Consider the following 17761-nt stretch of genomic DNA (forward strand, 5'->3'; position numbering starts at 1 on the left):
ATGCATACCAGTGTGGTTTGATTATGTTTCTAATCAAAAATAACAAAAATATCATGATAGTGAAAATGTACTTTATTTTCACTATCATTGTATTTTTGGCTATAGCTCTTGGGTATAGAAACTAACATAATCAAACCACACAATTATAAGGCAAGGGTCAAGTATATTATGAAGACACATTTTTACAGAAAGTATTACAAGTTTTGGTAACACTTTAGAATAATGGTCCGTAGTTAACAAGTAGCTATGCAGGAAGTAATAGGTAGTACTGCATTAACACCGAACTTAATACTATTAACTAATATGGAAGCAATATTTACTAAGCAGTAAGTAATAGGTAATTTAGTACAAAGGTAGTTCCTTGGTAGGTATTTGATTATTACTAAAGAAATATATCCTCATTGAGAACTACTTGTGAACTAAGAAATAATAACCAATTAATTACTAATCACAAAAGTAACATGTCTAAAAGTGAACAATTGTGGGGGTATGGTCATCATGGTCATAACATTTCAGAAGCATGTGCCTCAATTGGGTTCTTTGTGGAAACCAGTTTATGAATATTATCTCCCCCCAAATACATTAGCTACAGGTTGAGATTGTGACTACTACTCTTGCCAAAGGATGGACGTATGTTCTCAGTTTATTTCAAACTTAAACATAGAATAATACTAATAATGATATATTTTTTTAAATCTTAAATAATTAGGAAGTGATGTTGACACTCTCATGATTGGATTAGTTCACTATCATGAGCTCTATTGAGTGTCAGTTCAATATATCTCAGACTCCAAAGACCTACCTTTATGTTACAGTAGCTGCCTGAGGAGGACTTCTCTTTAGGATATGAATATAAACATTGATGTTCTCTTGTCAAAAACAATTTGCATCTTTAATGAAGAAATTGGCTGCATTTATGTTGCGATAAGCGTAAAACCACATCTTCCAGATTACAGTGTTTGTTATAGTGCCTCACAGAACCTGTACAGTATGAGTCAAATATAAAATTAAATAACTTGGGTAACACTTTAGAATAATGGTCCGTAGTTAACAAGTAGCTATGCAGGAAGTAATAGGTAGTACTGCATTATTCACAAGTAGTTCTCAATGAGGATATATTTCTTTAGTAATAATCAAATACCTACCAAGGAACTACCTTTGTACTAAATTACCTATTACTTACTGCTTAGTTAATATTGCTTCCATATTAGTTAATAGTATTAAGTTCGGTGTTAATGCAGTACTACCTATTACTTCCTGCATAGCTACTTGTTAACTACTGACCATTATTCTAAAGTGTTACCCAAGTTTTCTTAAGACAAAGGTATTTTTCATGAAAGTCAGGTTTTATCCGGGCTGGTTGTCACGTGTTTTAAAAGTCATTAATGTATACAATTTACTATGTTATTTGTTGGCCAAAATGTTTTGACCATTTTGCGTGTTACCATGTTTCCGGTTTTGTTGTTTAATGAATCCTTTTGTGCTTCTTAATAGTTTTCCTTATTTTATTTTTATTTTTTTGTAGCCAACACTTTAACATACAGTATGTGGCTATGTAGAAACTTTCAAAAATAAAACCTGTGAAATATACACTGGAGTAAAAAGGGTGACAACTAGCTCTGGTTTCCCCTAATAGTTTATGACTAGTATGACTATATTAATATTTTATATTGCACTCAGCATGTAATGGAGGAAAATGTCAAATTTAAACTGTTCAAAAACGTTAATGATAAAATGTCTAATGTCTGTACCTATAGCAGCACCAAACTGAATTGCAAAAATGTATGACTGTTTCCAAACAGGTTTCCTGAACTCTCCCTTTGTTTGCCAAAGGCCGACAAACAGATAGTCTCACCACAAATGTATGATTTTGGTTTAGCCACTGTTGCTCACGTCTGGCTGGTCAGGATGCTCGAACAAACAGAGCAATATTAAGAGCCACATTGTTTCCATTTTTGGGAAAATCAACCTACGAATGGCTTACTTATAACTCTCAATAGCATTACTTACTTCACATTTAAGTTAAACACATTTAGAATAATAAAATGAATGCCCTTTGATCGTACATGTTTGTGCCAAACAAATTCAAGCTGTGCCAAAACTCATGCTTTGTTGTGTTCTGTATCCATCCCAAACACTCTGTACCCTCTGACTCATTCTGAGATGGGACATTTTAAAACATTCAAATCCTGTCTTTCTTCATCTCTATTTTAAACTGTGTGAATGTAACTGTAAGGAATCTAAAATTCCCAGATACAAACTGTTCTCACATACTTATGCTGGCAGGATGAGGAAGCATGTGTAAACATCTTTGTTTGTGAGCCAAAAATGTGTGTGCATGTGCTTAAAGTGATTTTTTGCTGACAGCATCCATCCAGATGACTTTTCCTGTTGTATGGCTGGGAACCCTGATGACTGTGAGAGCAAACAAAAGGAAGTTCAAAGGGGGTGAGGAAAGCCTGCTCTGATCTCAGCCCGAGGAAATAATGCATTAACATTCTCACTGCATGTCATCAAAAAGAGAGGAAGAGTGTATGTGTGTGTGCACAAATCAATAAATTATATTTCTAGCAGGAGTGATTTTGAGTAATTGACAAATAATATTTTTTGTGATTTTAGGTTCAAATTAATTTGAATGCATATACTGTAAGTGTATATTTCATGTGACATAACTGGTCACAATTTCTTTTTAAGTTTTTCTCCAATCACCTTTTATTTGTATGTATTTATATATTTTATTGTACAAGTATTCCCTGTATCTCTAAATTAATAAGTGATCATGATAACTGCATGTACAGTATAATAACTATGTACTATGAACTATGCAAGAAATAGGAAATGTTGTGTCATTTTTACAGGAATAAAAGGCTTTTTCCTATCCCATTTTAATATGCAGAGATGTTAAACCATTCCAGTTGATTCCCCTGAGGAGAGCAAATGTAGGGCACCTTCACCTTTGCTCTATTTGTTTCAACATCCTGAGTTTTGGCCAGGACTATCTGTTTGTCCTATTAATGTCAATTACATTATTTTTGCAATTCTGTTTAATGCTGCTTTGGTGGAAAAATGGCACCCTTCAACTTTATAAAGCGTTTTAGACGAAGAATAGCATGCCTCACTAGCAGGACACTGCTGGGAATTGCTTGAAATGTCATGTCACCTCCCTATTTGATGTATATTATGGATATGGTTAAAAATAATTACAAATACTTATTTTATCAGCCTTATGTTCTTATAACAACTGTGGTTAAATAGCATTCATTTATTTTAAGGCTCATTTTGTAAATAGAAGTATGTCTGTCCTTCTGGGCATCCTTCTTTTGATTTCTTTCACTTCCTTTTAATCATCTGGCTTGGTTGAAAATAGAGCCAACTGTTCTTCTTCAGGAATTTAGGAAAGAAACTTTCACTTCACCACTACATTCTTTGCCAATTGTCCAGTCCAAATCTTTATGGAAGAAATTGCCACAGAATACAAATGAGGGGGTTCAGAAGTCAAGAACTTGGATTTTTTTAATGAGGACAAAAACCTATCAACACATCTAACCTGTTCTGCTTCATTTACTGCCTTGCTCTCCCTACAGCCACTTGATTTCTTTTTTTCTTGTGATTTCTCTCTCTATTTTCCCTTTTGGGCTTGGTTACTGCTGCTCTCCCCTCCTACATCTTCAAACATTTAAACACTTCACATTGACAAGAGCGAACTCTGTTCCAGTACTGAAAGGTCATTTTAAATAAATAAAGAAATGAGGATGTATCTAGGCATCCCACACTCTCACGCATGCTTTAAGAAGCTGTTTTTTTGTCTTCCATGGATTAATTTGCCTGAAGGACCCAGGAAAAGTTAAACAAGATGAGCGGGACTTCAAACTCCACACACCTACTCAATGACCATGTCTGTGTTAGTCATGGAGTGCTGCTGGATTATTTCACTGTTGTCAGCTCCCTAGCACTCTTGCTGTGAGGAGAAAACAGGACGTTAACATATTAGCATCCTCTGGAAGCATAGCCATGGCACTGCAGATAAACAGCTGTGCATGTTTGATTTGAGATAATAAAAAAAAATGCAATGGAGTGCACAAGCATAAACAATATGAAAGGCATCAACAGTATGCAGCCATGAGACATTAAGCCAAAGCATGTAGACTCCTGCTGCTTTTTCCAAGCTATGTTTGTGCACATTTACAAAACATGGGGCACTTATTCTAATGTTTAACCCTCATGTTCTGTTGAAATTCACATTCACTACATTTTTAATTGGGGTGTGTGGACTTGGGAAGTCAAAACATGCTTGTGAAAAAATGTTGTCATCTTTGTTCACAAACAGTAGACAAAGAAACATTCCTAACACAATCTGAGTAATAGTGATTTATAGCCAATGGGTATTAATCTTTCAGTCCAGTTAATATTGACTTTGTATTTGCCTTTCACATTGTTCATATACCTTTTTATTAGGTGTTCCTATTGTACTATTACAACATTCACCTGTGTAGTGTCTCCATATCACAGTGCCCAGCCCTGCCCAGAATACTGAGGGAATGCACTGTGTTACATCATCTCAAGCAGGTTTATCAGATCCTGGAACAGTGGAGGGTAGAAAACTCTCAAAGGGTGTTTTGTCTTTCCAAGGGCTTAGAACTCTCTGAACTCATGGCTTAGCCGATCCAGACGTGGGTATTTGTTTACAGCAGCCCAAATTTGGGGCTTTTTATCACACGCTGGGAGAGGCTTTGGGAAGAGGAATTGCTATAGAGCTGGGCTTCTTATCTGCGGCTAGATACAAAAGCAAATCCCTTGGGTAATCCAGCTCTCCTCTTTCAATTATTGGTTAAATAAACAACAAAATAAATAAATCCAAACCAGCAATAGTGATAGACACAAAAAGTACTTCAGTATCAGTGATTTGTCGCTACTAATTTTTTATTTATTTTTTCAAAATGATTTACTATATGGCTTAGTCATTACAAAAGGGCTTTATCAGCCAATATCCAATTTCAAATATGTCATACACTAGCGGCCAAAAGTTTGGAATAATGTACAGATTTTGCTCCAATGGAAAGAAATTGGTACTTTTATTCACCAAAGTGGCATTCAACTGATCACAATGTATAGTTAAACTACTTCAAAGAGTTCTCATCAAAAAATCCTTCACATGCAGCAATGACAATGTAGAGCGGAGGAGGGCGGGGCCGGTGACGATGGTTCAAGAGAGAGAGAATGACATGCAGCTGCTCTGTGTTTATGTTTGTGTGTTTTCCGTTCAGTTTATCATTAAAACTATTATTTATATTGTCAAGCCTGTTCTCACCTCCTCCTTGCCCATTACAGACAGCTTTGCAGATCCTTGGCATTCTAACTGTCAGTTTGTCCAGATACTCAGGTGACATTTCACCCCACACTTCCTGTAGCACTTGCCATAGATGTGGCTGTCTTGTCGGTCACTTCTCACACACCTTACAGTCTAGCTGATCCCACAAAAGCTCAATGGGGTTAAGATCTGTAACACTCTTTTCCAATTATCTGTTGTCCAATGTCTGTGTTTCTTTGCCCACTCTAACCTTTTCTTTTTGTTTTTCTACAGCAAAAGTTGCTTTTTCTTTGCAATTCTTCCTATAAGGCCTGCACCCCTGAGTCTTCTCTCTACTGTTGTACATGAAACTGGTGTTGAGTGGGTAGAACTCAATGAAGGTGTCAGGATATGTGAGGAATCTATTTCTCAAACTAGAGACTGATGTACGTATCCTCTTGTTTAGTTGTACATCTAACCTTCCTCTGTAGTTGTACATCTCTTTCTCTCCTTGTTAGAGCCAGTTGTCCTTTGTCTTTAAAAACTGTAGTGTACACCTTTGTATGAAATCTTCATTTATTTATTTTTTGGCAATTTTAAGCATTGTATAGCCTTCAGTCCTCAAAACAATGATTGACTGACGAGTTTCCAGAGACAGCTGTTTCTGTTTTGTCATTTTATTACCTAATATTGACCTTAAGACATGCCAGTCTATTGCATACTGTGGCAACTCAAAAACAAACACAAAGACAATGTTAAGCTTCATTTAACGAACCAAATAGCTTTCAGCTGTGTTTGATATAATGGCAAGTGATTTTCTTGTACCAAATTAGCAATTTAAATTAGCCTTTCTAGATTTGATCAAAAATGCCTTTTTTTTTTTCAAATAGTGATGGTGCTGTTTTTTACATCCGTAATGTCATGACTATACTTTGTGATCAGATGAATGCCACTTTGGTGAATTAAAGTTCCAATTTCCTTCCAAAACAGCAAAATCTTTACATTATTCCAAACTTTTGGCTGCCAATGTGTTTGTGTATATATATATATATATATATATATATATATATATATATATATATATATATATATATATATAATTATATGATATCAGCTGAAAAGATAGAAGCTACCTTTAGGTCTGCCAATGAGTCCAGTTGGGGACACGATGTACGAACTTTATTACCGGTACATTATTTATTTTCGTCCTTAAAGGGATAGTTCACCCAAAAATGCATCATTTACTCACCCTCAGGCCATCCCAGATATGTATGAATTTCTTTCTTCTTCTGAACACAATCAAAGATTTTTGAAGAATTGATTAGGTCCATACAATGCAATAAATGGTGACCAAAAGTAAAAGTAATCCACATGACTCCAGTGGTTAAATACATATCTTCAGAAGTGATATAATAGCTGTGGGTGAGAAACAGATACATGTTTAATCCTTTTTTACTATAAATCTCCACTTCCACATTCTTCTTTTGTTTTTTGGTGATTCGCATTCTTTGTGCATATTGCCACCTGTCAGGGTTGGTCAAAGGTGCAGATTTAGATTAAAAATATACTTAAATATGTATCTGTATCTCACCCACTCCTATACTATCAATTCAGCAGACATTGATTTAACCACGGGCATTGTATGGATTAATTTTATGCTGCCTTTATGTGCTTTTTGGAGCTTCAAACTTCTGGCTACCATTCACTTGCATGTGCACTTGCAACTATCCCTTTAAAATCAGAAGGGTGTGGAAGGAACATTAATGCTCCTGGTATACATTTAAAAACCCATTGGTAGTGATAGCAACACCGGAATCCTTGTTTCCTTACTTGGCATGTTCCATTCAGTCGGTCAGCTGATTGATTTCTCTCATTTATCTATGAAACAGCTCTACAGACTGGACATCGGACCTTGCTATGTAACAGAGAAAGGGGAAGTTATTCATTTTTCCAGATTTCTGCTATTTTTACTGTCATGGAAATATTGGTTATTTGTTTGAAAACATGCCATATTCCATGGCCATTTTAATAGTAGAACTATGTTCAAATGTAATCAAATAATGTTTATAATACTGTATAAGGTTTTTAAAATCTGTTTTTGATAAAACTCTAAAACTGAATTTGGCCTGACTTTATTTAAAAATAAATACAAATAAATCAGAAATTAAATGAATGTGCTTTTGGTGTAGTGCATTATAATTAAAGCAGTGACTTTGGTCGAACAAATCTGGCTCTAAAACAATTATGGCTAAATTATACCGTGGAGGTGAAGTTTAAAAAACAAAAACCTCAAGATCAAAAAAGTTTGCCGTTTTAATGTGCAATTGCTTCAAAGTCCATCCGCGACGCTCTGCACTGGGAATGAATGGGTGCCGTAGAAGCCCCGCCTCATCTGGTTCCCTTGTCCAATGAAAACGCACGAAGCACCATCAAGGGACGTCACGCATGCTGGCGTCGTATCGGGATTGGAATGTAACAGAGTAACAATCGGAACAACTGAGCAATAGGTGACTGGTCTCGCGGATCTAGGAACTCAGTTAAATTGATTTGTTAAGCAAACATCCTGTGAAACACACCTATTTGTATTCGTGTAAAAAGGGAAACCTCCCTTTCCAGACCCGGTGTTCCGACGAAGAGGAAATCTTGCGTGTGTGAAGGTACGCGGAGAGCACAGGAATAGAAATGCAGGGATTCGTGAGGTTACCGTCGTATCGGTGATCTGCCCCGTTTCCCCATACACTTTACATCGTTGTTTTGGAAGTAAATTACGTTATATTGCGAGCGGTAGGATTTTGCTTAGGCTGGACGTCTGTTTTGGAAACGCCACATACAGCGGTGATAAACCTCAGTCGTTGTGTTATTAGCCACTTTCCATCTTTCCAGTGGGACCCAACTGCTCTCCGACGGCAAACTCCAGGAGTCAGTGTCATAACTCTTCACCGCGAGACGGACCGTACGACGCATTTTTCTAGCGCGTGTCCTGTAAACACACGTTGCGTTTGTATTCTTTTACCGGGTTGCAAACTAAATCGGCGTGTAAGCTTACCTGACTGTGTTTATAATGCGGCTTCTGACTTCACAGGCACTGTAAACTGCTACAGATACACCGTGAAATGTTGCAACTAGACAGACGAGGGAGAGCGAGGAAACCGATGTAAAATCGCCCACATGCGCTGGATCAATCGCTTGCTAGGTGATCGGAATCTGCAGAAGAAGAGGGAAGACGTGAGTTGTAAATCCTCGCAGGCTGGAAGATGGCGGAGCAGTACTACAGCAGGAGGAGGTGGTGGTGAAAGACAAACTTCCAAGAGCTCGAGATTTATTTGCAAACAACGCGATCTGGCCTTCAGGACACATGCAGGCCAAAAAACGATATCTGATCTCGCTCGTGACTGGCGCGTTTCTAATTGTGCTCTTTTACTTTGGAGGTCCGGCGCCCACGGGGTCCAGGAGCCGGCATGACCGGAGCCGCAATGGATATAATCGTCCCGACCAGCCGTGGCCACACTTCTCGGATCCCTTACAACACTTCAGCCCGTGGGATCATTCCGACACGGAGGAATACAACGTTCACATATCGCCCAGGCAAAAGAGAGACGGTAGCTCGAGCGTTTACAAGGGCAAGAAGTGTCGCATGCAATCGTGTTTTGATTTCTCCCAGTGTCAAAGAAACGGATTCAAAGTGTACGTGTACCCTCAGCAGAAGGGAGAGAAAATCTCAGAAAGTTATCAGAACATTTTATCCACCATCGAGGGCTCTAGGTTTTACACATCAGACCCTGGCCAAGCGTGTCTGTTCGTCCTGAGCTTGGACACACTGGACCGAGACCAGTTGTCTCCACAATATGTGCACAATCTCAGAACCAAGGTGCAGGGCTTGCCTCTGTGGAACAATGGTAGGAATCACCTCATATTTAATTTGTATTCAGGCACATGGCCCGATTACACGGAAGACTTGGGCTTTGACATCGGTCAGGCCATGCTGGCCAAAGCGAGCATCGGCACGGAGAACTTCAGACCCAACTTTGACGTGTCCATCCCTCTGTTCTCCAAGGAGCACCCAAGGACCGGTGGGGAGAGGGGGTATTTGAAATATAACACCATTCCACCTTTTAGAAAATATATGCTAGTGTTTAAGGGGAAGCGCTATCTGACCGGCATCGGCTCGGACACGAGGAATGCCTTGTATCATGTTCATAACGCGGAGGATGTAGTGCTTCTCACAACGTGCAAACATGGAAAAGACTGGCAGAAACACAAGGACGCGCGCTGTGACAAGGACAACGCCGAGTATGACAAGTGAGTTCTGAGTACAGTTCTGCTTTTGCTCTTGTTGCGCGAAATGGTAACCATACTTTCCACAAAATACCATACACAACAACATATTGTCACAGTAAAACTAAGGCAATTTATCATAAAGATACATTTAATATCACAAAAAGATTGGGAAAGCTGCTTAATCTCTATAGGAGATACCCATATTAATTTATAATGGTTGTACTTGAGTGTTTTGGGAAACTACGGTTACTTTGGTACATTTTCTATTGCATTAGAAGAGACATTGACATGTTTGACACAACCTCGGGTATATTATTGAGCTGTAATCTCGTCTCCTTTTTTATATGCCATTTCAATTACTCATCCCAGTCAGATTAAAGGGATAGTTCACCCATAAAAGAACATTCTCTCATCATTTTCTCATGCTCATGTCATCCCAGATGTGTATGACTTTCTTCTGTGGAACACAAACAAAGATTGTTAGATGACACATTCAGCTCTGGATATTCTCACGATACAAGGGAATGGGTAACATTTTGAAGCTCCAGAAAATCACATAAAAGCTGCATAAATGTTATCTGTAAGAATCCAGTTGTTAAATATATATACCTTCAGAAGCAATATCATAGATGTGGGTGAGAAACTGATCAAAATTTTAAAGTCCTTTTTTTTTCTACAAATTCTCCTTGCCCAGTAGGTGGTGATATGCATAAAGAACGTGAATCACAAGAAAAAGAAAGTGAAAGTGCAGATTTATAGTATAAAATGACTGAAATATTGATCTGTTTCTCCCCTACACTTATCAGATCGATTCTGAAGACATGGATTAAACCACTGAAGCCATATGGTTTACTTTCATCCTGCCTTCTTGTACTTTTGGAGCTTAAACATTTTGGTACCATTCACTTGCATTGTGAGGACCTAGAGCGCTGATATATTCTTCCAAAAATCTTTATGTTCCAAAACAAAGTCGTCATACACAGCATGAGGGGAAGTAAATGATCGAAGTTTCATTTTTAGGTTCCCTTTAAGCCACTTCCACCAAGGGAATTTCACCCTGGTCTCAGATGATATATGTTTGGACACGTTTCATATGCTTGAAAAATAGCACCTATCTCAACAGAGAAAAAGGGTGCATGACCTTGTCTTTGTGTGTAATTAGAAAGCTGACCATGTGTAAATAGCTATAATTGTAATCTTTTCTTGTCATCAAATGTTAGCACATTTATAAGTAGATCAGCCGCTATTCTTCCTGTCTACAAATGAGTGTGATTTCTGATAAATCAGTAATCTAGATCTAACTTCCCTGATCTGTCTCCTAAATGTGAACAGATGACAAAGTTAAACAACTTGAATCACAATCCAATAGAATTCACAGGTGATTGCACAGTATGTTGTGTGAGTAATTACCTGGCAGATATCACTTGAAAACAGCCTGAGTGCTCATTAATGGGATTTCAGACACGGCATCTAGAGGAAGTCAGTGCTCTTTGTCTTACTGTAGCCCAATCCTGGTTAGTCATGGCATGAATGTCAGTCGGTGTGTAGATATTTTTGGCACCAAAAATATCTCCCTCTTATGATGCTGCTGAGGTGCTTCTCAGCAAGAATTTGTGCTGGAAATTGGGAAGTAAATGTGTGTGTGTGTGTGTGTGTTTTAGGCAGGACAGCTGTTTGGAACGAGAGCAAGCTGAGCCATGCAAAAACGCCCCAGCTGAAAATTGGCTGCAATTTTTTTTTAATTTATTATTTTTTTGGTTGGAAAAAATTATGTTATTTGGTTGAAGGAAAAGCTCACCCAAAAATTTACTTCCCATCATGTCATTTCAAACTTGAAGCACTTTCTTTCTTCTGTGTAATGCAATAATGAATTAGAAGAATGCCCATGATCACTTTCTATATGTTGATTTGTGAATGTTGACCACAGCTGTCAACCAAGATTTTCAGTGCATAGTGACTTAAGTCTGTTCTTCACACAAAGCTGTGATTTGAATTCTGAAAACTTGGAATATTGGGTATTAGTTATATGGAGTACTTTTATACTGCTTTTATGGTGCTTTTGCCCTTTTGGAGGTTGACAGCCCCTCATTCTCATACACCTTCATTTTCTGGAAGAAGGAAACATGAAAACTTTTTCTTTTGTGCTCCAGAAGAAATACTTTAGCGTTTGACTCAAAATGAGGGTGAGCAATTTTTATTTATGGGTGATGCCTATGCCGTTAAGCCATTTACACCTGGGATTTAGATGCATCTCCAACATGACCACACAAAATCGTCATGTTTTCAAGAGTTCCAGTACCTTCGGATTGGCCACATTATGCTGACTCACTGACAAGTCCCATCTTCTGTAATACATCAGCACCAGTATTTTTGCGTTCTCCTGTGGTGTGACCAGAAGCACTTTGCATCAACAGCGTGGGAGACCAGGGATCAGATCTTGTGTTGAAACCAGAAAGTAATCACTTTTGTATAGTCAGTGGTGCGTGATTCGAAAGTTGCACATCCCACTAACATAATTACTTTTATTTAGGTTTAGTTATGGGGTTTGTCTTGTGGGGTAAACTTTATAAAATATACTTTCCTCTTCACTATATAACAGTCTGTACAGCTGAAAACAACTCTCTTTTGGCACTCCTCCATGGACATTTCACCTGGAAAATATTGCTCATACATGCCCATACACCCAGCAACACTTACTGCTTTGGCCACTGGGGGCAGTGTTTCAGTAAGCGCAGATCAATTTCAGCTTAATAACAGTCAATCTTTGGTCTCTGATTTAATTGTGAGATCAATCTGGCATTTGGGCTGATCTGATTATATTTGGTTAGGCAAGACATATCGCTGTTTACATGTGGTCACTTCAATACATCTCCAGTGATCACTTGTGTTCGAGGGGAGGGTCTCTGATTTCATGACAACATGCACCAATTACTATGTCAATGTGTTACTGTATGAAATTAAAGGGCAACAAAGACAAAAAAGTGCGAAAGGACCGGCATGCCATTTCACTAAGTTGCAGTTGAAATTTAAGCTATCGGATCACTCAGAATGCATCTTAATACCAGGTGAATCGAGGTCTTATAGTTCACCATTTGACAAACTACCTTCCTTTTTTAAATCTTGGCCAAGTTTCCATGGCATTAGAAGTCTCCAATCAATAAATTCATCTGCATCCCTCTTATCTAAAGGGATTTGAGCCTTTTATGGTTGGTACCATTTAGACTGGATGATTTTCCAGTTTTTAAAATAACTAATGGCTTCAGGCACTGGTGGTCCGACAGTGAGCTTGCCAAACTTTTAGTGTAGACTTGGCCCTTCGAATGAAATTCCATCATGCCATGGTTTGGAATTTACCAAGCAGTGCCAAGCATTATTAAACAATAGATTTCTTCAGTACTTAGTCACAAAGCACAGCACTGGCCACTACCCCAGCTGGATGAGTAGAGGAAATCCAATCTGCCGCAATGTGATTTGTGGAAGTTGTCACATTGATCTCATACAGATGAAGGAAATGATTTCAAATCCCTCCGCCGCAAAGGATATTCAGTCTGGTGTCCAGAACTCCACTCTGTCATTATCTTAAAACTCTTCACAAAATCCTGATTCCTGGAAAATAAATCCCTGCACAGATACAGAAAGGTAATATTTTCAATGTCTAAAGTTTTTTCATAGGCTACTGTAATAAGATTATGTGTGTTTTTTGCACTTTAATTCCTAGCTAGATATTCCAGACTTTATTAACCATGTTCCTAAGGGAGTTGTAAGGGGCTTTTAAGGACACTGCAATGACCAGAATTTAATGTCTCATCTTTCTTATTTACATAGCCCTTTTTTCCAAAAAAAGAGGTGAGATTTTATCACCTATTGAAATCAAGTTGCGAAAATCATTTCTACAAATGATGATGAAAATGTTAACACATTTTTGTGGTTTGATACTGGTGGGTTTCTGTAGGTGCCTGTGTTTTTACCAGGGTTCCCAGAGTCATAAAAACATTCAGGGAATTTATTTATAAATTTTATATAACTTTTCTAGCTTTGCTCTTGGCTAGAAATTACTCGCTGTGTGTGCGATCTCTTTAAAATTATTTTTAAAAGTCTGTCTAGTTTTCATGAAAGCCTGGAAAGGTCACAGAAATTAATTGGTCAAAAGGAGTGGGAGCTCTGTATTAGAGGTTTACAATTTACAAAAATGTTACAATTTACAGTAACTTTTGCCACTGAAGTTACTGGAGTGAACACAACAGTTTAGTTAGTTTAGCATTAGACACTGCTATTATCTGTACAATTGCTCAACCCCACAGATTATGTTATTTGTTTCTGTTGTTGTCACATTAATAAATCATGAATTTTTCATGATATCACCTCACTCCAATGTAGTACTGGCCCATGCTTGTGTGTAAAATGCTAATGTGGGATAATTAGCCAGAATAGAGTTCTACTTAATTACTGTTAGTTGATTATATATTTCTGTGCATAATATGCTAGGGCTTAGTCAGCCTTTATCAGATCATAGAATCAGTTGTTTTAATCGGATGCTAAATAGGAGGTAATTTGTGTAAGTTTTTGTTTACTTTGAAGGTTTTAGCTATAATTTAATGACTTTTTTCTACTGAAAGATTAAATCCGTGTTAGACAAGTCAAGTCCTACGTTTTGTCCCAGGTATCTTCTGCATTTTGTGTGGGTGGTCACCACCCCTCCTTATCCATCCCTGTCTGAGAGTGCAGTCCCCCTACTCATTGCCCCTCTTTCAGAGGGATTACCACAGAAACATTCCCCCCAGCCAAAAAACAAACCAACCAACCAACAGACTGATTCAGAAACGGCCACAGTAGCACTATTACACATACTACCCCAGCCTGAACTGCTGTTCTTCAGGCAAAACATTGTATTAAATCTATAACTGATTGACAAGTTTGATTTAAGATGAATCTAATATTTCATGCTGAACAATTGGATACTATGAGATACATTTTTGCTTTATGGAAGCTGGTCCTATAGGAAATGAAAAAACAAGAATATGAATTTTATTCAGAGCCTGTCAATGTGTTTCTTAAGACTATGAATTAATAAGTGGGGTGTAGAGTATGACAAGCATGTTCCTCGCCAAGAGCGCAGCAGGTGGCAAGTGGCCAATCACATCCTTTTGAAAGGAATTTGCAGAGCAGGGAAATGATTGGTTGATGGTCAAGTGGAACTTCTGGGAAGGTATGTGATTTTGAGTTACAATGGAGACATAAATATGTACATGGATATCAAGTGCTCTGAAAAAATGGTAGGCCTCCTGACTGACTGACCGGTATTTCGGAGGTAAAGCTATGAGAGAGTTTAGTGATATTTCTCAATATTAAACATTAAAGGTATAGTTTTTCAGTAACTAAAACTATTTTTGAATGGACTTCATAGATTTGTCCCACAATTGAAGTTCATAGTTTACAACTGAAGTTCATAGTGACAAGGGTCTGTCAAGCACAGCTCCAAAAAGGACATCAAATCACCAAAAAGTAATCCAAAAGACTTGTGCACTGTATTCCAAGTCTTTTGAAGCCATATTATAGCTTTGTGTGATTTTTAATATACCAAAATGTAATTATTCACTGATAATATTAACCTTCGCTGCAGCTCTCAAATCAAATATGGTGCCTACGTTGCAGGTTGTGCGGCAATAACATCAAACGTCATTGGTCCACAACGTACTAGTCGCGATTATTAATTGATTGTCTTATTTTATCTAACCGCGGTTATTTGAGAAATATATTTGAATGCCCAAATATGGGAATTTTAAGTGAATATTCAGCTTAAATGCCATGAATGGTGCTTTTGTGTGTCATTCAGTTGAACTCTGAGCCACACCGTTGATGTCAACCGGAGCAGCTCTTGTCCAGAAGAGCAAGTGCTTCTCAAGTTGCGTGCGCCAGCAGAGGCTCGCAACAAACTCCCACAAAAATATTAACAAACAAATATAAACTTTGATGGTGAAAACAAAGCACTCCATTTTCACTTTCATTTAACGATCATGTGAAATTATTCCTGTTCATGCCATGTTAATAACACCGAGGAAATGCATGCTTACTCTATTTCTGTGGAGTGATAAAATAATGAAATTAAATCTCAAAAGTTTTGCTTTATTTCATGTTTTGAAATAAGGGCTAGTGGGTTTATCAAAGATCATTAAAATATCATGTGAAGTTTAGAAATTAGGACAGAAATATTTGACTATTGCATAATGTAATATAATATATAATTATATTTTTATAATTTGATACCAAAGGAAAATATGTTTTTTGAGTTCCAAAATCAACTGTGCCAAATGTAAATTGACCAAAACTAAAGTTGACCAAAAAGAGAGTCTTGATATTTGTCTGGTAATGTGGCAGCTGAAAAAATGTGATTGGCTGGGATGTTCTGAGGATGCTGGTCTCCCCCATGACCATTAGCCATGAGTATTAGCCACATCCTTTTAATCCAGCTCTCAGAGGTGAAATTCTTATACTGCTGTGGCTTTCACCGTCTGCAGATCAGCCTAAAGTAGACGTAAATTTTGATTTGAACGCTCAAACTCTGTGTACAGTAGAATGCAAGCCTGTCAAAGTATACTCCATTTGACGGTACGTGCATGCGGTTGGGCGCTAGAGCTATTGGGAAAAATCGTTTCAGTGATGCATCGCGATACATACTTGAACGATTCTGAAAAGAATCAGAATCGATTCTGAGTTCAGTTTAAATCACAGCAGAGCAGTGGTGCATGCCAAAGATAGATTTGGGAACAAAGACTAGAGTTAAGTGCACAAACACAACTGTTTGCAAACCAGCTGTATGAAACACATGACCATTTGTGCCCGAATTAAACTACAATCCTGAAATTCTTTCACAAACCCACGCACATAGCAACGGGAGAGTTTATTCGTGATAAGAAGCTAACAAACAACATGAAAGATGAGATCGCACCCACAGTTGCACTGATTTGACCATTAAGTTCACAAGACTGATTAAACAGAACTTGTGAGTTTGTGTGTGTTTTATGGATTGATTCATGTAAAGAACCAGTTCATAAGCATTGCAATTGTCAATTGCACTGAATTGGTTGTGCTGTGCATGTTTTTATCTTGTGCATTCATCCAAGTCAACGCAATAGAAAGTTTTGCCATTACTTTATGGTAACTAGTCTTTTGATCATGTTACTTTCAATTCTAATGGCAATCTCTGGTTAAATATTGCAGATTCACTTGCTGCTGAATAGTTGTCGATGAAAACATACATATTGTTAACGTTTTTATATAGCCACAGCAAAGAAACTGTGTAAATGGAAGATTTTTTTGTAATTTTAGTCGCAAATGTTTTTGAAAAGGCATCCCGTATGACAAAATCAATTTATTCAGAACTGCTTATTTTGGCTGTAAATACATTTATGCTGAATAGATTTCTCTTCAATGCCAATTTGAGCTCTGGATGGACTCTCAGAGAAATTAAATGAGATGATAGCTGATATTAATGCATTTTGATGTGGGGGTAAATAAGGTTTGTTTATTCTCTGCAGCGAATACCAGTCTCTTTTGTGAAAGGATATTTGCCTTATTGCTGCAGTTTAAGATGAATGCATGAAAAGCCTGTGATTCAGTCCCATTATCCTGATGAGGGATTTACTTAAGTGTATGTGTGTAAATGAGAGAGAGCATAAAGTAGGTGTATTTGCATTGCTTTGAATGTCCTAGCTGAATGACTCTGTGGCTTCTTGGATCACACCTTATACCTGATGAATTGGGCTCATCAGTGTGCCCACAGACAGCACTATTGGTCTACTTTTGCCTTTGGGCATCAAAGAGTTTGTCCGGTGGTTAGGGTGTTTTTTACAGCTTCAGGGTAATTCGCAAAAGACCTGTTGTCTTTTATTAGAATCTCACGGAATCCATCACTGTCACACTGAGCATTGGCCTTGTTGAAACAAAACACTCACTTTTCGCCCGTTTTATTACTGTGAGAAGTGAAAACAAAAATGTTTCATTGATGGTCAGGCTCCGTTCTGAGGCATTTAAAGGGGGTGGTTAAATAAAGCTGTACATCTCCGAAATATTTGTGTCATGTATGCAAGACTGCTGGTAGACTGGATAGGACAGTAGGGGGGCTGCTATAGAAAGAGTTTTGTTTCAGTACTAGCTGATCTAATGGCTCGTGCCCAAACCATTTTATGGTTTGATTTG

At 37.8% G+C, this 17761-nt stretch overlaps 1 protein-coding gene across 1 annotated transcript in view; it reads left to right on the plus strand.

Moving 5' to 3' along the window:
- The first annotated feature begins 7782 nt into the window (after nucleotides 1-7782).
- LOC127650534 (exostosin-1b-like) overlaps nucleotides 7783-17761 on the plus strand; it is a 117294-nt gene continuing 107315 nt past the window's right edge. The window contains 1 exon segment of the mRNA XM_052135998.1: nucleotides 7783-9586. Coding sequence (XP_051991958.1) covers nucleotides 8643-9586 — 944 coding nt within the window. The 5' untranslated portion in view covers nucleotides 7783-8642.

The sequence above is a fragment of the Xyrauchen texanus genome, chromosome 10 (assembly GCF_025860055.1).
Source record: "Xyrauchen texanus isolate HMW12.3.18 chromosome 10, RBS_HiC_50CHRs, whole genome shotgun sequence".
Lineage (NCBI taxonomy): Eukaryota > Metazoa > Chordata > Actinopteri > Cypriniformes > Catostomidae > Xyrauchen > Xyrauchen texanus.